The sequence below is a fragment of the Hippoglossus stenolepis genome, chromosome 12 (assembly GCF_022539355.2).
Source record: "Hippoglossus stenolepis isolate QCI-W04-F060 chromosome 12, HSTE1.2, whole genome shotgun sequence".
Taxonomy (NCBI): Eukaryota; Metazoa; Chordata; class Actinopteri; order Pleuronectiformes; family Pleuronectidae; genus Hippoglossus; species Hippoglossus stenolepis.
Genome location: NC_061494.1, coordinates 6,821,239 through 6,847,296, shown reverse-complemented (window position 1 = coordinate 6,847,296; position 26,058 = coordinate 6,821,239). Strand labels below are relative to the sequence as shown.

Here is a 26,058-nt window from a genome sequence, read left to right as displayed (position 1 = left end):
AAAATAACCTGCGACCACTGCACTGACAAATGTTGCTACTTTTACCGGTGACGGGTTACCCTAGCTACTCGGCTCCATATTTCCCTGTAAACTCCAAGGTTGACTCTGTGCGTGAGAACCCAGGAAGGCTGGGGCAGCTGCCCGTTTCCAAGATTTCCCCAGGTGGCTGCAAACGTGAAGACCAGAATCTGCCCCTCTCAGCACAGGTGCACTCCGAGGATTTACCAGTCCTTCACGGGGGGGCCAGCTGAGTTTATACTGAAGGTAAAACACTAAACCCCCCCACTAATTCAATTGTTGTTCACAGTGTCCTGTTGGCGGTCTCTTGGCATGAGTCTATTACGCTGTGTATAGCCTCAGAGAATCTCAGTCAAGCGTGAGTCTATTTCTGTTTGAATGTTATGTTCCTATTTAATTGAATTATCTAAACCTGCCTGGATGCTGTGTTAAGCCAGGGGACCATTCATGTGTGTGGGCCAGGACTGTGTGTTCCCTCACCCAGCACTGCCCCATTTCTGATAATTATACTTCTCTTTGTGTTATTGGTGTAATGACTGATCAGAGTCATGATAACAAGGACACAGGGTGAGCGGCACTGCTTTTTTTGTTGATTTTCTTCATGTAAACTGACCCCTGGCTATTATTAGCTATGACTTGGTGGGCTTGGAGGCTGTTTGCACAGGATTAATGTACACAACAGCTGCAGCTTCAGGTCTGTTGGAAGGGCATTGCTGTCTCTCTTAATTGAGCTGATTTGAGTGTCAGTAGCATATGTGTTCCCTATCTCATGTCAGGATTCAACAACTTGCTCATTCACTGCGTCGAAAAGTTGTGCAAAGACAAAACGTCGTGCGGGTGTTGGTCCAAGGCGGACAGGGCCAAAAGAGCCTGCCTGTAGCCAATCAGATCTGGTGTCAGCACATGAACCGGACACCCTCTCGGCTCGAGGAAGGCTGGACTAAGGTTCAAATGAAAATTAGGTTAAAATTAAATTAAAACACCATTGCTCTCCTGCTTTTATCTACAGTTTCTGTATTCATGTTCTAAATTTCACAAGTGTATTTCACAAGGGAATTTTTTTATATAATTCTAATATTTACACTTGTTATATGTAAGGTAAACATCAGTCCATGTTTCAATCAACTATTTTTGTTGCAGATTGCATTTTTCATTTACTGAACATTCGTCATTCCTCTTTTAGTTGTTTTTAAAGGTCTGTTAGACATGTTAGTGACTGTAAGGGCCATTTATATTTTATTCTAACTACTGCAAGTTGAACATACTTTGTACTACTGCTCATAGGGCTGCAATTAATGATGAGCAATTATATCTGCTGTCACAAATGTAAAAATATCACATCAGAATCTCCCCAGAACTCAATTTGACGTCTTGAATTGTCTGAAAAATTCTCTAAACCCCAAAATTATTTAGTTTCCTATGAGAGAATACAAAGAAAATTGTAAATCTACACATCTGGAACAGGGGAACCTGTACATTTTACTTAAAAAAAGGACATTATCATTGAAATTGTTGCCAACCTAATTTCCCTTCGATCAATTAATCAATAAATTGCCGAAACAGTTCAACTCTGCTACTTATTGTACCATATGTGTTTAGATTTTAAACGTCCTATTTTTCCGGCAGCTACTGGTTTAATTTTCAGTACTGTATTAAAATCAACTTCTAGATACAAGTAGCTTGGTTTGATAATAAAAAATCTTTAAATGCTTTTTGAATGTAAATCTTAGATAACAAAGGTTTCAAATAATAAAACTGGCTGTTTTATCATGTCATATCACTGTAACTCTGATCAAAACTGAAAGGCTGTATTCAAAGTGAGTAGAGGTGATATACTGCTCAGGATTTCTTAATATCTGCAACTGACGTACTTTGGAGGTAGAAGTTAATTCTGAAAAGCTGTGGCATGTGTTGTAAGACGGAAAGTGAATTTGTAATTGAACGTCTTGTGATCCCTTCCACAGCATGCAGGAGAACGACCCTGAGCAGCCACCGTCACTGGCTCAGCTCCTAAGAGAGAGCTACCTGGCAGAAGCCAGAGCCCAGCAGCGCCACAGCGAGATGAGCCGCTCAGACGCTTCGTCCACACGCCTTCAGATCTACGGGTCCCTCAAAGGCAAGGCTGAGGACTCTGTGGGCTGTAATGACCCCAAACTGCCAGACCTCTCCGCCTTCCTCAGCCAGGAAGAGTTGGATAAGAGTGTGAACCTGGCCTGCCAGGCCATCGGACATGAGCATCCTGAGGAGAGGGCAGAGGTCAAGGCTTCTGTCACACCGTTAACCCCCTCCAACATCTCCTCAGTCTCAGTATCTTCCTCTACAATCCCTTCTGTTCCCTTCCCAAACCCATCTCCTGCTCCTCTTGCTGCCCCCTCCACTGTGCCCTTCACCCAGCCTGCCCCTGTGTTCAAAGAACTGCCAGCGACACACACAATCACATCAGACAGAAAGATGCTTAAAGCCTCCACGGGGCAGGACAACATGACCAGGAACAGCAGGGACTCCGGTGAAGGATTCAACGACTTCAACACATCATCGAGGAACGCGCCATACGGTCCGGAGACCCAGTCCAAGAAGGAGTTTCTCAACAAGGCAGCGGACTTCATCGAGGAGCTCTCCTCTCTATTCAAGGCCAACAGCTCCAAACGGGCACGACCAAGAGGGGGCAAGTCACACAGGAGTAGGGGTCAGAACAAGAGCCAGAACGAAGGGACGGTTGATCCCCTCGGCTCTGATAACAGGGAGCGTGCTCTCATGCCCGTGGAAGTGGAGGAGGAGGAGAGACCCAGTCCTGCTGTGAGCCAACCACCAGAGGTCCAACTGGACCCTGGTACCGGGCATGCGGAGCTTCAGGACTGCAGGGTCACTGAGGAGCAGCAGTACCACTGTGTTTCTCAGGAGGTACAGGAGGAGGAGACAGAAACCTGTGCCTTGACAGAAACACCCTTCTCTGCAGAGCCCACGTGTGAACCTCCTCATTTCATCCAGAAACTGAAAAGCAGGGAGGTTGCAGAGGGAAGCAAGGTTCAGTTAGACTGCATCGTAAGAGGACTCCCGATGCCTGAAGTCCGGTAAGACAATCTGTCCGTTTCTACTCTTTGGCGTCCTCATATTTCTTAGTTTGCAGAATAGTAAGACTTTCCCAGGCTTTCAGATCTTGTTTCACTGAAAAAGGTGTAATTGAAAGGCTAAATGCCCAGTGTGGGGTCGTGTCAGCTGGAGATTCCACAGTGAAGTGAAGGAAACCTGTTTGTTTTGGGAGGATGTCACAGGACCTTGTAAATGAATGATTTACTCCAGTGCTGATCTCAAGTATAAATCTGAGGTACTTCTATCCCACAATAATTCTGAGAGAAACTACTAAATATATTTCACACCTAGTTACGTTAGTAACCTAGTCACACAAAAACATATGAGCTTATAAAATAAATGCATCATTATGGATTTAACTGCCCAACAATAAAATAGTGCAATAATAAATACATAATAAAAAAACTAAAACAAAAGTATCAATAATCAAATAATAGGAAATCTAATAGTGTAGCTCTCACTGTGGTGAGAGTGCTTTAATTTTGATACTTTAAGTACATTTTCAAATAAATATCACATTAAGTGAGCTTTTCACTGCAGGACACACTGCATAAGTAGTTTTAGTATGCAGTATTGCTATTTTTAATTTACTTTTAAGCATACACTTTAATATATAATTTGTATTAGTATATTCATTTTGCAGATGAAACAACCTTATAACAGTTTTGTTGTCGTATAACTAATATATAATCATTTGTGACTCATTATGAGTAATGGTGTGTTCAGGCTTCAGATAATTGTCTATAATTTAAAAAAGTGTTTGGAGTCAAGATGAAGAATGTTTTCTTTCTTTCTCTTTGGGAGATACAAACAGATGTGACATGTGATGAGAGCCAACAGCTGATTCTGAATGTCGTGTGTGCGTGTGTGTGTGGACAGTGATATGTCAGGGACAATTATCACATCAGTCTTTCTGTCATTCTCAAAAAGAGTTGCAGTTGGCATTTAATAGTAATAATACTAATTAATAACAACAATAATAATAACAACATTAATAACCTTTATTTAAACATATCACTTTACTTAAAAATGGGAAAACACATCTAGTAAAACCTTAAAGTCAGACAAGACAGTTGGCTTAAAAGACATTAGCCACATTCGAGATAAAGCAATAAAAAATAAATAAATAAAACCTATAAAAACTGTTAAAAATGAATCATTCCTCCAAGCTTTCAGAAGGAGAGAGGTTTAAAGATGAGATTTAAAAGAAGTACACAGGTGGAGTGTCTGAGTTCAGTGGGCAGACAGTTCCAAAGTGTGGGGGGCTTGGTACCATCTTAATTATTGATCATCTAAAATGTACCTACATATGACTGGATACCTTTATTCACGTACAGTAGTCTACTCATTCAACTGCACAGTGTACTCTCTTGTTACTGCTCAGGGTTAGATATGTTAGATCCGTTAGATATGTATTAAACCTCATGGCTGGATGTGCAGTTTCCCTCCCAGGACGACAGCGGCCTGGATGAGTGAGGCTGAGCTGTCAGACTATAGAGGGGCAGGGGCTTGTTTGTCCTGCGGAACATTGTTGAGCCACCAACATATACTTGCTCTGGGAGAATGTAGCTCTCGGCCATTTTTAGACTGGACTGGCATTGCGAGCTGTGGTCTCGTCTGATAATGGAAGCGTCCGTGCTCTTGACAGATAGCATGAGGAGTCTGGTAAGATGATTTGTACAGTTTTAGTAGTTTGGTGTATAAGTTGATATGGTTTATTTTTGGACCTTGCGTCTCATTGATATGCAAAGAGTGAGGAGAGGTTCGTTCGGTATGGTTTCCACTTCATTAAAATCGTGTTCAAGCTTGGTTCTGATTCTGTAAACATGGAGGATTTTTCATTGATCCTTGTTTTCTCTGTCCATGCAGCTAGTGTGTGTTTGTGTGTGTGTGTGTGTGTGTGAGACTGTGACTTAGAGGGGTCAAAATTTGTCAGGGTTCATATTTCCCATCATTTTCCAGTTTAGTGCTGTCTCTGGTGTGTCACAGAATAACATTGTGTGTGTTCTAAATCTATGTTTAGTGTCTGTGCGTATGTGAGTGGGTCATCCAGGCAGAGCTCCCCGGCTCCAGGGGAATCTCCTCTCTGGTTCTGATCTCCAGAGGGAAAATAGCCCTGACAGGTGCAGTGAGGTGGGGGGGCTTTGACTCACAAGAGCAGCAACCTCCTCTACGACTTCATGCTTTCAATTTAGACCTTTACTCATTAGAAAGGACACAAGCCAGATTCATGGATGAACTTTCCAGCAGCTTTCCAGCAAGTATCAGAGAGTGTAAATCTCTCTATAGATCAGACTAGTGGAGAAGCCAAGAGGCGCTTGGTTTGTGTCTTGAGGATTCCCTTTCTATGATGAGTATTTGCTACAAAAAGAGCATGATCTTGGTGATCTGAGCTCGATGAAAGCACAGAACATGATTTATGATTGCATAATGACGTTGTGCCAGAGGGTAACACATCGCCTCATTCCTGTTTGTTTATTGGCTGGATTTATTAAAGCATCAGGGCCTCATCCTCTCAAAATAGACATACCCTGACATAGAGGCTGCTCTGTATGTTGCTGGTCAGGATACAGAGAAAGTTTACTATTATAGTTTTACAATGAAAAAATAGACTGTGGCCAGCTGCAACCTCCATGGGATGTTACTAAGAAAGACTGTGAGCCGGGCCGACTCACATGCTGTCATTTATCATGGTTTACTGCATGTTTGCCTTATTTTATTGATAGAACAGTAAGACAGCAAGTGTGAAATGGGGAGAAGAATCAGGGAAGACATGTAGCAAAGGGCCGGATTGGACTCGAACCCACAGCTGCTGCCGAGGTCTCAAACCTCCGTATACCACCTTAGAAATTTATCATATTTTAATATCAGTTTTGCTCATTTATTCCTAAACTAACAGAGTAAAATTATAGATTGCAATATTCATTAGGTCTAGGATGTTTGCTGACCTGATGTAACCTGGTGGGAATCCAGCCAGGAATCCTTGTTGCATCTATCTCTCATATGTAAAGTAAACAAATTTAAAACCCAGATTTGATAATTAAATTTATACACATTTTATTAACTTCAACACATTACTCAAAGTGCCTATAGATGTAATATGTTGTGCCCTTATACCTTCATAATATCAACAGTCCATCGACGCGGCCTCGAACTGACGTGGCGTGCTGGTGTTGGGTCTCGTCTTACAGGGAAAGGGATAGGCCTTGCTCATCAAAACCTTTTCCTCTTGGCCTGCATAACTCTAGCTGAATGGCAGAAGTGGGAAAGACGCCACATAGTACCAGCCAAACCATGTCAGAAGGTTAATATGAGGAAAAGGGAACTGTGTAAAAGACGGGGTTTTAAATAGTAAATCAAGGGCAGGAGAGTCTTAAAATACCCTAATGAAATAATAGTTCTGTCACAACAGTGGGAGTTACAGACGGCTGACAAGTGAAAGGAAAAACCTCCAAAAGTGGAGAAACTGCATTATGAAAATGATGTTAATCAAATGATTTGACCTTCATAGATCGAAACCCATGTAAATCCCAGTTAAATGAGTGTGTTATAATGGTTTTGAGTCCCACAGACATGGAGAATTTCTGCTCATTCAACATTAGTGGAGCCCAAACATTAACTGTGACATGACATAATGTTGTCTTTCCTTTGATTCATAACCCATTTGTACATATGGACAGGATGAAAACTCAAATGTTGAATGAATGTTACCATTTTATTACAAATACACACCACCTAACAGTCCATGTGTGATTCACTGGTCCTGTGAGAGCGTGATTCTCCTGTAATCACATCATAATCTTGCTCAAACAGTATTATTATAAGTATTTGCATTGATAGGGATAACCCATAGGCGACAACTACTATTGTATGTATCAAGTTTTAACAAACCCTGAACCTGGCTTATTATCGTTTGCAATGTCAATTAAATTAAAATTTTTAATGTGCATTTTTATACCCATGTTTATTAGCCAATAATATTCTTCTTCTTCACAGCTGCCCCCATGCTTATACTAATATACTCTATGTTCACTTTGTGCACATTCTAACACGATACAAACTTGGACTCACTCATAAAAACGTAGCTCTATTGCAACACTAGTGTTTATAAACTCCAGTTTATTGTTATTCCAAAGAATAACAGGACCTTTTTAAACTGTAGCACTGGAAAAAGCGTATGATGCTTAAGTTGCACTGAGCAGTTTTCTCTGCTATATATTTATTCACAGGTGGTTTTGTGAGGGCAAGGAGTTGGAGAACAGCCCCGACATTCAGATCCTCACCGACGGAGAGCTGCACTCTCTGATCATCGCTGAGGCCTTCGAGGAGGATACAGGACGTTACTCCTGCTTTGCGTCTAACTTCTATGGTACTGACTCCACGTCGGCAGAGATCTACGTCGAAGGTAGGTTTATTTTATTTTTCATATTAGCAGTTTTACATGTAAAAGAGACGACCTGTGTACACGTCTTTGTTCTCTCATCCTACAGGTACTTCCTCTTCAGATTCTGAGGGGGAGCAGCAACTTGAACATGTAGACCAGTGAGTTTTTATTGTTATTTAGTCTCATTTTAAGGAATTAGATAAATGGAACTATCTTTATTACATTTCTAAACATCATCTTTCCTTGCTTCCTTCTGTGATTTTCAAAGGCTGCAGAACAAAACCGAAACGTCATCTGCAACTTTACCATCATCATTGGGCCAAACGGTTTCTGTAGAGGAGGAAGAGTTTGAGACACCTGAACTTGCAGCAGCCACAGAGGAACCAACAGAGGAGCTCTCCTCACCACCAACTCATCAACCTCCTCTACTGGTCCAGACAACAACCACAGTGCTTTCTGTCCCAGAGCTCTCCAAAGCGTCTGTGGCATCCTCAGCGCAGCCTGCTCAGGAGGAGACGACCACAGTGTTACCTGTCCAGGTGTTTCCTACTTTGACTCAAGAGGTCACAGAAGGTTCAGGAGACCAGGAGGCGTCAGCGTCTGTCCCAGTCACATCCACAACCCAGCAGCCAGAGACCGTCTCATCCCTGCCTCTGATCCCAGTGGCTCCATCAGTGCATCCTGTCCAGGCAGCTCCAACTCAGACACAACAACCTGAGGTAACAACAGCTGGAAACACCTCCTTTCACTATATTTGTTTTAAGATTCATTTTGTATATTTCAACCTATTTTTTTGTCTTCAGTGTCAAACCTCCAACCTCAACTATCTACAAGGATTAAACGGGCAAGCTGTGATGGCTGCCCCTGTATTCACAAAGGTAGGACCATTATCAAAAGCCTGTACACTGCTGCAGTCCATTATATCCTACTCCACATTTATTGATGCATGTCTTTTCCATACCAGAGCCTGCAAGACCTCTTTGTGTCAGAAGGCCAGCTGGTGGTGCTAGAGTGCCATGTGAAAGGGACACCGTCACCCCGAGTGGACTGGTACAGAGAGTGCAAACCCATAGAGGACTCCCCTGCTTTCAGGATCCTGCAGAAAAGTAAGCTCTGCTGCTGACATATTAAAAGTGCCAGCTTTATCTTTTGATATAGTTTTAATTTTATTTATTTATGCTGCAGCCACATCGGACATGCCTTGTCTTTTACAATGCAAGAAGTCAAGATTTAACTGCATCTTAGATAAGTGAGTTTAATTCAGTTTAACTCAAATTTCAGTGTTCTCACAGTTTAATAATTCTTACAATTCTTGGTGTGCAGATAAAGAAATATCTTTATTAGTTTATGACTTCTGCAAAGGAGGTAATTTTTTCATTTGTTTGTTTGTCTATTAGTTGGCAGGATTATGCAAAAACTACTGCACAGATTACCACGAAACTTGATGGAAGCATGTGATATGAAAGAACCCATCAAATTTCAGTGTGAATCTGGATCAGGGGGCTGATCCCAGAATTTATTTCTCACTGTATTTAATATTGTGAGATATGAGATGATATTTTTCAAAGTTTTTCTTGATTTCTCAGAAAATAATTCTTGGATCTCAATAAAAAAAAATCAGACATGTTTAAGGGACTGATATTTTATGAGTGAGTGCAATTTGGTGCAAATCCAAGTAAAAATCGAAATCTAGTGAATTTAAATGTGGTTTCATAAAGGGACTGTTGGGCGGACATATACACTCTCTGATTGCCTTTCTTGTTAGATATAAAACCAAATTCCTATGTTAAAAATGTATTATTCATTTATATTAAATCCAGTCCAGTAGTGTAAATTTAAATGACCACTAAAAGACGAATAATTTTGACATTTCAGTAAGGTTAAAAATCACTGCAGATTAAATACTGTCAGTGGTGTCATTTTGTAAAAACAACGTTTTTGACATTCATCTCTAAATTATTTTTATAATTGTGACATAAATATTTATTTTTTTATACTTCATTTTTAAGGAAAGAGAAATACAACCAAACATGTTGGAACAAAATGTTGGTCTGATACACATTCATACAGATTACTGATAGAAATAATGTCAGTTCATATAATAACATTTAAATGATCCAACTATGTGGTCACAAACACAATCCTTTTCTCCAGCACACATTTAAAAAAAGAAAAAGTAATTCTCTCACTTTATCTCACCATTCGGTCTCTGTGGGAGGATGCATCTGTAGCCATTTTTGTGTTGCAGCTTTCTTACTGGCTTCTAATAATATCTTCAGTAGATATTTGTCTTTCATCAACAGATGATTCTAAAAATAATTTATTATATTTCTTAAATGTCATTTTAAAATAGCATATAGAAGTCATGTTGCTTCAAATGATTGTGAAATATATTTATAAATAATAATGAAACAAGTGCTGATTAGGCTTAAACTAAAACGGTTGCTCTTCATTAGTATCCATAATGATTTGGGTGCTTGTTTCCATTCCAGAGCCGAGATCTCCAGCTGAACCAGGTAGGTGGTTCATGCAATCCTCATCGTATCACAAAATAAAATAAGTGTTGACTGCCCTAAAGCAGCTGTCTGTCTGTATATGCTGCTGCACTGTGTACATATTACTGTGCTGAAGTGTTTATAGTCATTGGCGGAGGCTTCTGTTCCTCTGTACATAAGCCAGAGCTGGTTTTCCCTGACTCTGAACCATATAAGGCAGTTTCTCATCCTGTGTCAAACCACCATGGCAGATCATTTAAACCTGCCTGGGCTGCAGAGAGACTCTCTGCCCCAGTGAAAAAAAGAAAACACAACTCATCCTTCTTTCCTCATTGCAATAAGACGCTCTCTAGTTTAGAAATGAATATGAAGCAGTCGCACAACACCAGCCTGATTATGTGAGTATCCCTCCTTTTTTTTTATCATTTCCTCCAGAGGAAGTATGCACTTTGGTCATTGCTGAAGTCTTTCCGGAAGATTCAGGAGTGTTCACTTGTACAGCAAGCAACAAGTATGGAACCGTGTCCAGTTCTGCAGCGCTGAGGGTCAGAGGTAACACCAACAGTTATCATATATTCGAATCCATATATTCTTATAAAAGTTCGCTAAAATGTCTGTATGTCCATCTCTCGGACTCTCATCAGGCAATGGTAGGAACAGCAACCAGGTGAGGCCTGTCAGCCGTTTAACAGTGGATCCCAGTCGAATCCAAGAGCCTTCCCCATCAGCTCCCAGTGTCAACCCTCAACCAGAGGTGACCAACAGCATCAAGCCCCACTCCAGCACCATTCGCCTGGACCCACTCGTCTCCAGCACGTTACGCCTTGATCCCTTAAACACCAGCACCTTTCGCCTGGATCCCCAGAGCTCCAGCATGTTGCGTCCGGACCCATTTCGCACCAGCCTGCCCAGTCTGGAACCCTCCAGCCTGAGCAGCAGCATCAGCACCTCCTACCTGAACTCTCACAGCAGCAGCACCCCAAACTTAGATCCTCTCCACCTCTACCAGAACACTCCCATATCCAGTGGAGCACATCCAGAACCACAGAGCGGTGCACAGGTGTTCTCACACCTGAAACCTTTCAGTGCTGCAACTCCAGCTGAGCAGGAAGTCTCCCGACCTTGGCTGACATCGTCTGACACAGGTGCTAAAGTTAAGGGGACTCCAAACCATCAGAATGGGAGCCCCGTTGTGGTCCCCCTCCCCGACCCTCCTCCGAACTCCTGCCTTAAGTCGGGCACCTTGACGAACCATAGAGACTCGCGCTCCGGCTCCAGAGTCGGTCGGCATGTGCACTTCAGACTGCCCGAGGATGAGGAGGAAGAGCAAAGCGAAGCATCCACTGAGTGTGATGAAGATGACGCTCTGGCTTCAGCCAACAAAGGACCCCCCCCGGTGCGGGCTAAACCCAAACTGTGAGTACAGTTAAAAAAATAAACAGACTGACAGTGAAACTAACACAAAGCTGCAATACAGTGAGAGGAAACAGGATTTTGTCCAATTCGGCTGCGGATCCAGGGGGCAGGGGCCTTAGCTGAAATCTGATTGACCACTGACCCCCAGTAATCTTTTGTTTTAACTACTCACTAACAATACTGGTAATAAATATGAGAATTTGTTTGGAATTATTATTTTCTAAGCTTTGTTGCTGAACACAATGTGCTTGACTAAGGAACATTTTTCTAAATATATTCAAAGACGTGTGGCTTTGAATCAAAGCGATAGAGCAAATGACATAAATGTGCACCTCACTGAATCAGGAATTGTGAATGGATGTTGGACATATAATTTGCCCCCCCCCCCTTTGTAAATTGTGGCCCCTTTATGGCCCCTGATGTAGAGGAATCCTGGATCTGCCACTGATCCAAATCATGTCCTGAGCGTTCACTACAACACAGTGAAGTAGATGAGCTGAGGTGGGAGGTTCCTCCTCCTCTGGCTCAACCAGCAGCTGTAATCAGTTGCTATTCATAAATGAATGCATGCAGACTTTAGATGTGGACTTTCCGCCTTTCTAAAACCAAGGATGGTGTTTTCTATCTGTAAGTTATGTTTATCTAATATTTCAGATAAAGCTGTAAATGAAATGTTGCATGATTTGATCAGCTGTTCACTGTTGCTTTCTTAGTTTGCATCATAGATTCAAAACAACAAAGATAAATATGGGAATTTTTCCTGTTTTGTTTAGTCTAATTCAAATTGCATTAATTTGATGTTAATAAAATAACCTGTTTAGAACGAAAGCTGAAAGTGTCTTGAGCAGGAGCATTATTATGTTTGTAGTCTACTTGTTAGTGGCCCATAAAAGGAAAGACTTTGGCTCATTCCTGCAGGGGTTTACTGTGTGAACTTAATTTATGAGAGCGCTGCACAGAGCCTCTCTCATCCTCACCATGTATAGTGTCATTTCTTTTGTGGCTGATCTGTTTTTTTGGTTTTGCTTGACCTACAGGGAACCCGCCCAGCTCCGGCTTCTGCACAACCAAGTCCTCATGGAGCAGCAGCAGGAGACCGAACCCCCGAGCCAAACCCCAACCCACGCTCAGCCTCAGTCCCACCCCCCCTTCCAGAGCCAGGTCGAGCCCGACGTCCCAAGTTCCCACGATGCTCCGCTGTGGTCACCCAGAATGCATCACGAACCCCATCCACCATCTTTCCAGCCCCAACTTACGACCACAGCTCCCCCTCAGCAGACCCCTAACGCTCCCTCACTGACCTCTGCTCCACAGCTCAACACCACCTTTTCACCTCTTTTCAACACTGCTCCTCCTTTCAGCTCCCCTCCATCTTTCCCTCAGCTGAAGATGTCTACACTGGTGACGTCACCTCCACCTCCCCCACAGCTGAACACAGCTCCTCCTCTCAGTGCAGCTACTATAACCCAGATGAACACCATCCACGCCTCCCACCTCAACCTGTCCGCTGCAGCTCTCGCCAAACATACACCCACGTTCCAGTTCTCCTCTCCCCCCGCACCGAAGCTCAGCACGGTGCCCACAGGTCCGACTCTGGCCTCCCAGCAGATCATCTCCCCCACGCCTCTGCTTAGAAGCACCCACGCCTCCCTCATGAACCTCACCGCCACCTCCTTCACCTTCAACTACACCCGGCCTAAAGAGTTCATCGCTGCTCAGACCTTCTCACCAGTGAGGAGTCCTTCCCCAACCGAATCCCCGGTGCCCCTCCTCCATGAGCTGGCCGCTGAGCTCAACTCCTCCGCAGCCAGCTCCCCAACTCTCCCGCCATTTTCCCCACTACCTAGGATCTTCCCCACGAGGGTGCTGAAGTCTCCCACCAGCCCTCCTTCCCTCGTGTCCTCGCCCACACCGGGATCAGCGCAGTTCCCCAACAGCTTGTTCTCCCTACGAGCCCAGTCGCCCCTTCAGGCCTCTTCTCCCACTTCCAGCAGCTCCACCCCCAGCCCAATCCAAAACCCTGTGGCCTTCCTCAGCTCCGTCCTGCCGTCGCTGAGCCTGGGTCAGCCCAGAAACTCAATGGGACTGCCCAAGGGAGCTCCGACGGGGTACGTCCTCTCTGATGGTCTACAGTGCTCATGAGTTTGTTGAGCTCACACATGATGTAAAGCACTTTTCCCATCTGTCTCTTCAGGCTACAAAAGAAGGTACCCAAGGTGCAACTGCCATCAAATGAAGACATTCGTGGGAGCAGAGAAATTCTCCTCCAAGACATCGAGAGAAAGCTTCGATTTAAAGATGATACTCCACAGTTTGCACATCAACAGGTATTTGTTGGTCCTGAGCTCTGCTGCTGTCATTGATTGCTTCTTTTTTGACTCTCTAAGTTGCAGTGATGTAGTTGTGAATAAATAGCCTATCAAGAAAAATGATCAACACAGGCCTTAGTCAGTTACACCACTGCTGAGTTACATACTAGACCACTGATGAATATGAATATCAATAAATGATCAGTTTATTGACATATTGGTATGGATCACAAATTTTTAAGGATTTAAAAGTTTACTTTTTAATAACCACAGACTTTACTGCAGTCTAGGGCTGGACAATATGGCCAAAAATTATATCAAGATAAAAAAATCAATATCAGTCGATATTGATAATGTCTGCTTTTAGGTTTAAAGGTGACTTTTTGTGCCTGAGCAAATCCTGCGATAATTAGAGATTTAGTTTTCTTGCTCTGCCCTACTGCAGTATCACTTGTCTCCTATGGAACCCCAAAGTTTTCTGTGATACATTCATTATGAAAATTATAGGTCGATATAGTCTGATCTATAATAATGGGATGAGTTTTGAGAAATCGTTCACTCATTTCACAAATTACTGTTAAACTTATACATTTTCCCCAGTATTGTAATGTAATTATTTCTTAGTTAATTAATTAATAACACTTTATAGCTCCATATTCTTGTGTATTCATTTTGGATATTTAACAATGTAAAATGATAAAGACACATAATATCACTGAGGCCGACTCAGAGCCGATTAATAACTTGTATTAGTTCAGTAGAGCAGCAGCCATCACTCCCTCCCTGTCATTCATGGTTATTCATCACTGTGCGTCATTGCACTGTAACAACATTTGCATGCGAGTAACAATAGCTTGTGTGTTATTCCATCAGCATATGTGTGTATGTAGAGTGTGTATGTAGTTGGTGTTCATCATCCATCCCTATCCTCTCATAGAAGCTGAGTAATGAGGGGAAAACAGCGAGCAGACCCCTTGGACCAAAAATTCCTGCTACTGTCTTTAACTATGATGAGGTACAAGGATCTTCCCGTCCCAAGCTCTGCTTTGCTCAAGGCTGTCTGGGTCATTATTATACTGTGTCAGGCCGAGATCATAAAACCTTCAATATTCTCATATATCTAAACCATGATTAATAAATAACTCTAATCAAGAATTCAAGCTTCTATTAACTAATATATAACCTGCACGAATAATCTAAACATACTATTGTGTTTTAATTCACTAGGCTAATATGTAAACTGATTTTACACTTTTCCCACTGAAGCTTGCAGCCCTATCTTACCGATTTTCATTTTAGATTTCACAAAAAGGCTAATACGACACTTGGTTTTATTTCACTTTTCTGAAAAAAATCTCACCTCATAAACCTGCATATTGTCCCTAACATCTCACAAACTTTAATAATCTCCTACAACTTGTATCATTCTGCTAGCCAACAGATGTAAAAGCTACCAAGAGGTTTTTAACATGAATCAAATGAGGTGTTTAAATGTCTCATCTCTGCAGTTCCCCTCTACACTTCAGCTTTGTCTGTTCTCTGTTTTACCCTCAGGCTTATTTACTTTGTTTGGTTGGACGAGCAGATTTTGGGTTTTTTTACCAACCAGTAGTGAACCTGTCAGACAGATGCCACAGCATGATCCTTGTCATCAATTGGTTTAAAGTCACAGTCTGTACCTTTCTAAGATTTGAGATAGAGATTGTTACTTTAAGACCACTGAATAGAAGCACGTCGTCTCATGGCTCCCAAAGACTATTTGTTGCTCATCTCAATGCTTTAAGCTTCTATGTACAATATACTGCATGCATGTTATTGTACTCATTGATTTTCATGGACATTTGATGAGATACAAAGACACAAAGGCAGATGGTGCATGCAGTAATCCAACACCGACTGCAGCGATTGCTTTGATGTAGTGGTTTTCCGTTTCCAGGAGTACAAAGTGTCCAGATTTGAGCAGAGACTAATGAGCGAGATTGAATTCCGCTTGGAGCGAACGCCAGTGGAGGAGTCGGATGATGAGGTGCAGCACGACGACGTTCCGACGGGAAAATGCATCGCGCCAATAATTGACAAGAAACTTAAGAACTTCAAGGCCATGGAGGACGTGCCTGTCACTTTCTCATGTAAAGTTGTGGGAATCCCTCTTCCAAAGGTCAGAGGTCAACAGCTGTGTTGTGCAAACGACAGCATGCACTTTCGTTTTCACCACTCACCATTTATCTTTCACATGGGCGTCCCTCCTCAGGTTTACTGGTTCAAGGATGGCAAGCAGATCTTAAGGAAAAACGTCCATTACAAGAAGATAAGAGAGGGGGACGGGACCTGCGCTTTACACATCGAGTCCACGATCAGCGACGATGATGGCAACTACACCATCATGGCAGCTAATCCACAGGTAGTGTTTCACGCTCAGGTTCCCGTTCATGTTGTCTGCATCTTCTCTCCAGCAGCAAAGTCTGACCTGTGTTTGATATTTAATGATCATCAGGGACGAATCAGCTGCTCGGGTCATTTGATCGTCCAAACGGGACCTCCCCGCAACCAACTGACCCCGATTCACTCTCAGAGGTGAGCAAGAGTGTGTGCAGTGGGATCTACCGAGGAATTCCTCTGTGTATCGATGTTAAAATACTAACTTGCACTACAATTAAGATGAACATGGATTAAAGCTAGGGTTGGTAATCCTGGAATAGCGAGAAACGGCAGGCTACACTTTGAAATAATGCAACCGATACATCCCACCCCCTCCCATTGGCCCTCTTGTCAAAGCTACGCCCCCAAAACACATGAACGAGCACTGTCTGACAACTGATCGAAGCCGAGGGACCTACCAGGACGTGAAGAGGATTTCAACAAATAATATTGTTTCAGAAACAACTCACCAACCCTACCTTTAATTTCCAAGTGTGTGCTGTGCTCACCTCTTCCTGTCCTTAAAGGGTACGAGCTCGCATACAACAAGTTGAAGGTGAGCAAACGCAGGAGCGCTTTTTTCGCCCTCACTTCCTCCAGGCTCCAGGAGACATGCTGGCTCACGAGGGGAGACTGTGCAGATTAGACTGTAAGGTAGGTATGGCACGTCCTGGTTTGTAATACAATCACTAAAATATATATATAAAATATTTTTTTTGCCTGACCTTACTGTCAGCCATCTTTGTCTTATAGGTGAGTGGGCTGCCCAACCCAGAGCTGATGTGGCTGGTCAACGGGAGGCCGATCTATCCGGACCTTTACCACAAGCTGCTGGTGCGGGAGAATGGCATCCACTCCCTGGTCATTGACCCTCTGACGCAGAATGACGGTGGCACATACACATGCATAGCGAGCAACAAAGCAGGGCAGAGCTCCTTTAGTCTAGAACTGAATGTTGTGGGTAAGGACTAGATACAGACAAATACCCTGCAGTTAATGACAAAAATGAATTATACTCATTTAGGATTCAGTTGAACATTTAAACGTGTTTTCCTGGGCCCAGTTTTGAAGCTCCAATAATCCTAGTAATTGTTTCACTTTAGAGAAAGAGACGAAGCTCCCTCCTCAGTTTGTGGAGAAGCTGCAGAACATGGGTATTCCTCAGGGGACTCCCGTCAGGCTGGAGTGTCGGGTGGTGGGTATGCCCCCACCGGCCATCTTCTGGAAGAAAGACAATGACACCATTCCTAGAACTAGGGACAGAATCAGGTTAGTAGGAGTTCCATGGTTCTCCTGTAGCTGTTTCAGGCCCAACGTAATGAAATTTCTTCATTATCTATTCATTTCAGCATGACCCAGGATGCCACAGGATATGTGTGTCTCCTCATCCAACCAACAACTAAAGATGATGCCGGCTGGTACACAGTGTCGGCAAAAAACGAGGCTGGAATTGTGTCTTGCACCTGCAGACTTGATATCTATGGTAAATATTCTGTATAGGTTGATACAGAAATGTGCCACATTTTCAGCACAACACTTGAGGTAGTAATACTAGCTATCTGCTGCAACTCCAGCACAGTGGCATCAGAGCATCCCCGCCCCCATGAAGAAAGCTCCGCGCACAGGCAGCCGCTACGCCGCTCTGACCGACCAGGGGCTCGACATCAAGTCTGCTTTCCCCACGTCGGACAACAGCCCCTTCCTGTTCTCCAGCTCCCCTCCCGAAACCATGCTGGAGAGTGAGGAGCTGTGAGCGACACACCGGCCCGGGGACTCTGAGGCGTCCCGGCAGGATGTGTGACCTCCTTGAGGTCGGAAAACAGTAGAAGACTTTAAGGGGATTGATTGCTTGAGCAGATTGTCATGTGATTTGTGTTTTTTGCACATGAAGTGAAGTACATTCAGAATAGAATGGCAAAGAATTATTGCGTTAAACCTATCAGCACTGATAGTGGCTTTGTCACCATTCCTATTTACTGAAGTCACATGCAGAAAAATGACGGATTTGCAAAGTCTTAGCTCATGAGCCATCAGTGGAGTTGAATATTGTTCTCTCACGTTTTGTTTTCTACATCATATTTAACTACAGTGCTGCGGTTGTTGCTGAATGTTGAGCATAACATTTGTTCTTATTAGTTAGTCCTCTTCTCAAAGTGGCGTTAACACCACTTTTGTTTTATTTTATTGCAAATCACATGTACAGTGGCTTCTGACAGTATTCACACCCCTTCACTTTTTGCACTTTGTTTTATTTGTCTTTTAAATGGATACATTTGATGTTGATAACCATTGATCTTCACTTAAAACCCATAATGACAAAGAGAAAATATATTTTTAGAAACTTTTACAACTTTATAAAAAAAGAAAAAAAAAAAAGGAAAATTAAAACCATTTGGGAGCAGTTACAGTTTCCAGTGATCTTGGGCACGTCCAGCTTTACATGCCTGGATTTAGGCAGTTGATCCCATTATTACTGGCTGATTCTCTCAAGCTCAGATTTAATAGGACGTGTCTATGAGCTGCCACCTTCAAGTCTCTCCACAGATGTTCTATGGGCGGAAGTCTGAGCTCTAGCTGGACGAGATGAGACGAGAGAGAAATGCTTCCCCAGAATTTTCTTGGCTGCTTTGGGTCACTGTCGTGCTGAAAGGTGAAACATCACCACGGTCTCACATTGTCCTCCCCTTAAACAAGGGGTGGCTGTGGTCCAGGAGGTAGAGCAGGTTTGATCGACCCACTAACCAGACGGTTGGTGGCTCGATCCCCCCCTGGCTCCTCCATTCGGCAAACTGAAGTGTCTTTGGACCAGATTCTAAACCCCAAACTGAAGATACTGAACCGCAAATTTGCCCTGACAACTTTGCTGGTAGTGTGTGAATGGTGTGTGGTAGAAAAAGTGCAGCATATAGTAGCGCTGTATGAATGCATGTGTGGCTTGTACTGTAAAGTGCTTTGAGCGGTTGATAAGACTAGAAAAGCTCTCTATATATTTTTATATATATACAGACCATTTACAATTTCAAATTCTGACCAGTCTCTCTGTCTCCGCTGCTGAGAAGCCCAGACACATAGCATGATGCTGCCACCACCACCATCCTGCACCATAGGGATGGTATCAACCAGGTGATGAGCAGGGACTGGTGTTCAAACGTAGTGTTTGGATTTCTGCTCAAATTATTTGTGTCTCATCAGACAGAGAACATTTAAAAGCAGCTTAGCAAACTTAAAGCAGGCCGTCGAATGCCTCTTAATCCAATGTGCTGTACCATAAGAGCCTGATTGATGGAGTGCTGCATAGAGCTGCAAAATGAAATGGGTCTGAATACCTTCTGAAGCCATTGAACCTGTACTGGTAGTTCTAGTTTCTTTGAAGGTTTATATAGAGTAGTCATAAGTTATTGTTTATTAATAATCAGATATAGTTTAAAGCGTATTTTAACAGACATTTGAATGTGCCATTAAGATCAGTTTAAATGGCTCCATTAAAGGAGGAATTCTGTCTATACTGAACTAAATTATTTATTTTTTGTTGGTCACAGGTTCACAGATTTGCACCATGTTTTTCATGTGCATGCCAACACACAGTATTGTATAACAAATAGAAACACTGTGTCTGCTCACAGTCATGATACTAGTATGCTGTTAGGAGAGTCTAATTCTTGGTTTGTAGTTGAAACACTGAAACACTTTATTTTATTTTTTTGTCTCCGTAACTGCATCAACACTTATGAGATGTATCGTCAGAGAAAGTTTGGTTTGGGATAAAGACAGGGCTTTGCTTTGCTTTCGCATATGACAGCAAAAGGTCAAATGTATTTGATGGACTATGATTGAATAAATTAAAGTCAGTTTAAAAACACACTGGAGAAAGGAAAAAAAAAAAGAACATATTCACCTGATGTAAAGTTGCACATTGTAAAATAGTTTTGTCCTTCCTCAGAATAAAGTTCTATTTATTAATGTGAGTGACATGTTTGCTTTGCTGGAACAAGTGGTTTTGTTTGCACGCTGCACTGACAGCATGTCAATTCATTCTGCACCATTTTCACTGCTCCTGACGTTTATCTTACTTCACACATGAAAATAATGAGTTTCCAGAGTATCAGGCCATTTAAACTCATCTGGCATCATAGAGGTCCTGTTTTCACTGATCAGATTCCTATTAGCTTAAACTGATGCCCACTTCAAAACAAGTGGGAGGGCTCAGAAGCCAATTAAGTGTTGCTAATCAGTCCAATTAGAGGGGAAGAGAGTTCAAATAGGCATAAAATTACATTCACCTTACGTGACCTAATTATACTCCCAGCCTCGTCTCACCAGCTGCCAGACCTACTTGTTAACTGGTGCTGTGTTAAGTAGAAAATATCTGTGGAGGAAATATCCAGTGTTGTGGAAAATGTTTCAAATAATGTTTTATACTTTACGTTTGCTCAATTTGTTTCTTGCAGTTTTAACACAATAAAAGAAACTGTCGTTGAATTTAAAGGTCTGGTTTTTTACAGTCTACACATTTAAAAACTAAATATTAACACCTTCATTTTGTACATATCTGTATGCTTATTAACTTAAAGCTGACATATACTGAATATTACCATGTTTCAAGGGTTAGGGTTAGGGTTAGGGTCTAGTTCACTCGACTAGATTTTTGCAGTATCACCACAATAATAGTAATTCGTTGCAATTTTTAAGTCCAGATTCCCAAAGTACGCATTTGAAAGTAAAATATGAACACACTTGTTTGGGGTTTACGTATACTTTTCTTATATCTGACTTATACTGAATATTACCATATTTACAATTATGTTTTATATTTTCTAAGTTTACTCAACTTGAGCTTTGCAGTATCAACACATTATTGGGTTGCAATTTAACTCCTGATTAGCAAAATCTACACATTTGAAACAAATATAATAAGACCTGTATGATGTGTTTTATGTATATGCTTATCAGCATATAGCTGATTTATACTGAATATTATTATGTTTAAAATTATGTTTTATATTTTCTAAGTTTGATTCACTTAATTACTGTAATATCAACACAGTAAAAGTTAATGTAATTTTCCTGGTTCTTAAATACAACACATTTTAGTGCAAATTATTGACATATTTATGAACTTCTAGTTGATGGATACTGATAATTTCCCTGTTTTAAATTATGTTTTACATTTTCTAAATTTACTCTACTTGACTAGAGTAACACAACTGGTTGCAATTTTTAACTTCTGATTATCAAAGTCAAAACATTTGAAACCAAAATATCAGCACACATTTCCGAATGCTTATTAAAAGAAAGTACGAGCTGCTAATTTAAATGTAATCCCGTGACGATAATGAGATTTGCACTTTCTCCCACACTGAAACATACGCTTTGCAGCCTAATCTCTATTTCTCCATAAGGAGATGTGGATTTATGAGGATACAAGTTTCCACCACAGCAGACGGGTCACTCCTCAGTTGTGACATATGGCTTTTGACAGAGGGAATGGTTCAGCCCATCAGCGCTCAGACAAGCCAATCAAATGAGGGGTTGCTGCAAAAAAAAAAGAAGATTGGAAGACACGGAAGGTCCGGGCCACGTCTCAGACGAGGCCCTCAGACAAGACAAGCAGCAGCTGGCAAACTACATCAATCTGTAATCAATGAACCAACTGGTAGATGGGATTATATGCCTAATTGCACAGCTAACCAGTCCATCCCAAAATGACCAGACAGCATCAGCTTTTGTGCATGACCCAATACCAGAGACGGGCATTATTCAGGGCCTCTGACAGTTATTAATCATTCATAACCTGCCTCTACACCCAAGCTTTCAGTTTGTCAATACACACTGACAGGAGCTGTGTCCGTCCTGACAAAGGACGACACCAGAGATTAAAGCAGCAGCGGAAGAGGACGTATCCAGATCCTTTACTTAAGTAAAAGTAGGAACACTGTGTACTCTATAACAAGTCAAAGTCCTGCATGCACAGTACAAGTCCTGCATTATTCTAAATATGTTACTCTAAGTATTAAAAGTACTTCTTTTTCAGAATGGATCCTTTTTATAGTGCAAGGTTGTGATATATATAATTACAAGTACTATTAAGTATTATTATTCTTATGTATATAATAAGGCACAAACATCATGTAAATTACAGTATACATTGTATATTGTTGGGTATTTTGTAAAAACTTTATATTACTCTTAAGCTCATTATCTTATAACAATCAAACTTAATTTACAATGCAATAGTGACGTCATCTGAGAGATAAATGGATGAAAGTTAATAGAAATTAATTACTCTCCAAAAAGTGGCCAGGTATGAGGATAAAATCCAATAAAATGTAATTAGTTTTATATAATTTAAAATATTTCAATAATAAGTACAGTTGTTTTAAAGCAGTTTCTAATTAATAAATAATAATCAATAAATTGAATTTACAGAGGCGTAACAGCAAAGCATGATTAAAGCAGCATAGGGAACTTATCTGTGTGGCTTTTTGAGTGACAATAAGTAGTGTGTTTTCAGTGTGTGTGTGTGTGTGTGTGTCAAAGGAGACGACCCTCCTGTATTACAGAATTCAATGTTGCCAGATGGAAAGGACAGACAGACAAATTATTCTGTCTGTCTCATTTTCTCGGCCGACTACACAGATCAATTATTTATTTCACATGAGCTCTCCACTGGTCAGGAACATTAATGCATCCCACATACTGTGAGTCATTAGTAGCCCAGCACTGATAAACACCCTCACTGATACAAACCAGAGTACTCACAAGTAGAAGACATTTCTGCAGAACGTAATATCTGTACACTTGCACAGAGACCAGGCTCTAAACCTCTGATGTCCCAGTAATCGTATCACCATCTTGGTCCATATTGTTGCATGCTCATAATCCCCTGATGTGCTGCTAAACTCCCTCAGGTTACAGACCACACTTACACTTCTGTTGCCTCAGGCTAATCTCAGATTATGGTTATTATCACACGGACACCCGTTACATGAGAAGTGAAAGGGGACTTCTTGGTGGCTTATGTAATAAAACCTGATGAATTAATTGGCAAGGTGCTTCCAAAGATTTCATAATTAATTTGAATTCAATGAGGTGTTAAAAGGTGATTTATAAAGGTGGTTATTTCTGAGACACGGCTAAATATATCAATGATTGAGTCCAAATAGATTTGTTTCCAAACCGTGCATAAAATGACATTTATAGATGGAAAAAGCATATATACTTGTAAACATTTTTTTGAAAAATTTACATTTTATAGTAAAATGGGCTGAAATACTGTATATTTTCATATAAAATCAAATTTCTTTGACACAGCAGTGTGAAATTCAAATCAGATCAAATGATGCCAGTGCTTTTATTGCCATTTTAAGTTACATTTCTGTTTTCTTTCTTTTTCTTGTACCTGATGTTTTTTATCGCATAATTTGTTGATATTTCTCTTTACTTTAAAATTGAAGACTTAAATCTGTGGCCAATATTAATTATTTAACAAAGTTGGTGGAAATGTTATGTTAAACAGGGAAATATCCTTAATCTGAGCCTTTTAAAAGTGTGTTTGCAGCATCAGCTGTGGTGAGCTGAGCTACCAGATGGTGCACTTTTGGTGTTTGTGACACATGGCCCTGAGTGAAGCCACGGCCAGAGAGCCCAGCCCAAGATAATTGGAATTTCATTAAGGTTTTGTTTGTGTGTGCATCGAGTGTGCGTATATATGCCTCTGTGTACATGTGTGTATGTGTGTATGTGTGTGTTAAGAGTGGGTGTGGTTGTTTATGAGTCTGTATGGGTGTGTTTCTTTATGAGCAATATTTGGGGGGGAGCAGGGACCCCACCTGCTGCCACCTGTTCATCTGCTCCATCTTATAAAAGCTGCTCCCTCACTGTCTCCAGGATCACAGACACCTTGGACTTGTCTGGGCCGTCCACTATCTGGGGTGACAATCATTTCACAATCAACACAAAGGACACACAACTTGGACATCATCCAGGCTGTAACACACCGAGGAGAACCTCTGAGGAACCCTGACACAGACCTGGAGACTTCGTTGACAAATCTATCAACTCACAGCTTGTGTCTTTCTTATCTGAGGACAATCACCGGTTTGATTCTTCAAACACACATCATGAAGTCTCGCCGGCCCAGCTGCACCGACTCCGGATCAGAGTCCTCAGAACTAGATTCCAAGAGTCCGGAGAAGTATGAGACCACCACCAGGCGACGGTCGGCTGCCAACGCCAGAGAGAGAAAGAGGATGGAGGGTTTGAACACGGCCTTTGATCGCTTACGTAAAGTGGTCCCCCAGTGGGGCCAGGACAAAAAACTCTCCAAGTATGAAACCTTGCAGATGGCCCTCAGCTACATCATGGCCCTCAACCGGATCCTGACAGACGCCAGGAGGCACAACGCTCCTCACAGGCAGTGGCTGGACCTGCAGTTTGACTGTGTGCAGCCTGAGAGCTACCCCTGCCTCATGAGGTACGACTCCCCGACGGAACAGGAGTACATCCAGTCATCGTTCTCGTACCAGTTTGACGGACATCAGGTCCAAGCATAAACTGCAGCCATTTGTTGGTTGTAATCAGTCATGTTGCGTGTGACAATGTGAATTATTTCTCCTCCAATCTAGGAGACAGTAAATACATGTGTATTGCATTATTTTATTTTATTTTAATTTATATAGTATTTCTTTGACAATCAAAAATGTTTCTGTTGAAGTTTGAAGCCTGTGGTCTTTTTTTGCTAGGAAACCCAGCCGCATGTTGAGCAGCGTTTTGTTCAAAGTGTAGCACTAGTGTCATTTTAATGACCATTAGATTGTATTGAAGACAATGGTGTGTTTTTATCAGTTATTTTGATAGAGCCCTAAAATGTTGTGCAATGTGAGATGGATTGTGAGAAAATGATTGTGGTTTAGTTGCATAGTTAAAGTCAATATGTAACTATTCTGTCAAAGTGTAAGAACAATGTTTGTAGAGTTGAAAAATAGATGTTATTTTCACATGCAAACCTCTATTTTGTTATTATTATAGTTTTGGATCCAAAATAAAAATTACTATTTTATATGAAAAACATTTCTTTTGTTCTTTATTGTCATTTATAAGTATGATGGTGAAATATCAGATTTCTTTTTTTCTTTTCTGTTACTTGCGTAGTGTGAAGTATTCGTTTTTAGTATTTCTTACTATTATGAGCCTTCTTCTTTAACAAAATGTTCCTCTTTACTGCTCAAAAATATTTAAATTTGCAATTCATTAACCTGACATACTACAAAACTTGATATTCCATGTTTTCTTTTTTTTAACTCAACAGAAAAATTTACAGTAGAATTTCCTCATCTTAGGAAAAACTCTAGTTAGAGATCTTGGGTATTTAAACCCTCACTTGTCTCCTATGTCTTGACTCAAAACACGGGTTACCACAGAGAACGTGTACTTTACAGCACTGTCTTTGTTTTGTGGTTGTCAGGTTCTCAGTGGGAGCGATGGCAGGTCATGTCCGCTGCATTGCCTCAATCTGCACCCGGGGGAATAAATCAGCCTTTTGTCCTGAGCTCCTGGGCTCTGAGATAAGACACTGTTGCGTCAAGAGGGGAACCAAAATCTAAACACTGATAATTAGACTCCTTTTCAGGACAAAGTACAAACAATTAATTATTCTGTTCTAAAATGTTCCCTATAAAAGTGACACCTTTTTAAAGTGTTAAACTCAATTGTGCTGCAGGATAGTTCAGTGTAAGCACAGATAAACCAGGATGTCATATGATCCGCCACCGTCCGTTGTTGGAGCCACGCGGCTACAGATTTAAATGGCATAATCAGCCACTGAAAAGTGATTGTTTCAGATTCGAAAAAGTTTGAATGGTGGCACAAGCCGCAGCAGATTAAGGAAGCCTGTGTGCCAGATCCTGCCATGGCTTCAGCTGGGGAGCAG

General features: G+C 41.6%; 2 protein-coding genes across 5 annotated transcripts; both read left to right on the top strand.

Annotated features, from left to right (window-relative positions):
* The first annotated feature begins 3 nt into the window (after positions 1–3).
* Positions 4–20,609, top strand: mypn (myopalladin). 4 transcript variants are annotated; one of them, XM_035173444.2, is made up of 21 exons: positions 5–264; positions 1,983–3,089; positions 7,338–7,513; positions 7,599–7,650; positions 7,761–8,211; positions 8,296–8,370; positions 8,457–8,598; positions 9,985–10,008; positions 10,423–10,539; positions 10,632–11,403; positions 12,441–13,511; positions 13,598–13,730; positions 14,650–14,727; positions 15,649–15,870; positions 15,964–16,113; positions 16,207–16,286; positions 16,658–16,784; positions 16,884–17,091; positions 17,234–17,399; positions 17,480–17,613; positions 17,705–20,609. In XM_035173444.2, exons 2-21 carry the CDS (start codon positions 1,984–1,986, stop codon positions 17,881–17,883), a joined length of 5,463 nt encoding a protein of 1,820 aa, XP_035029335.2. In that variant the 5' UTR covers positions 5–264; position 1,983; the 3' UTR covers positions 17,884–20,609. The 4 variants fall into 4 exon arrangements, with proteins under 4 accessions (XP_035029338.2, XP_035029335.2, XP_035029336.2 ...); XM_035173445.2 differs by lacking the exon at positions 9,985–10,008; XM_035173446.2 differs by lacking the exon at positions 14,650–14,727.
* A 3,393-nt stretch (positions 20,610–24,002) lies between these two features.
* atoh7 (atonal bHLH transcription factor 7) lies at positions 24,003–25,132 on the top strand. Its single transcript, XM_035172984.2, has one exon. It carries the CDS (start codon positions 24,251–24,253, stop codon positions 24,680–24,682), a length of 432 nt encoding a protein of 143 aa, XP_035028875.1. The 5' UTR covers positions 24,003–24,250; the 3' UTR covers positions 24,683–25,132.
* The last annotated feature ends 926 nt before the right edge of the window (positions 25,133–26,058 follow it).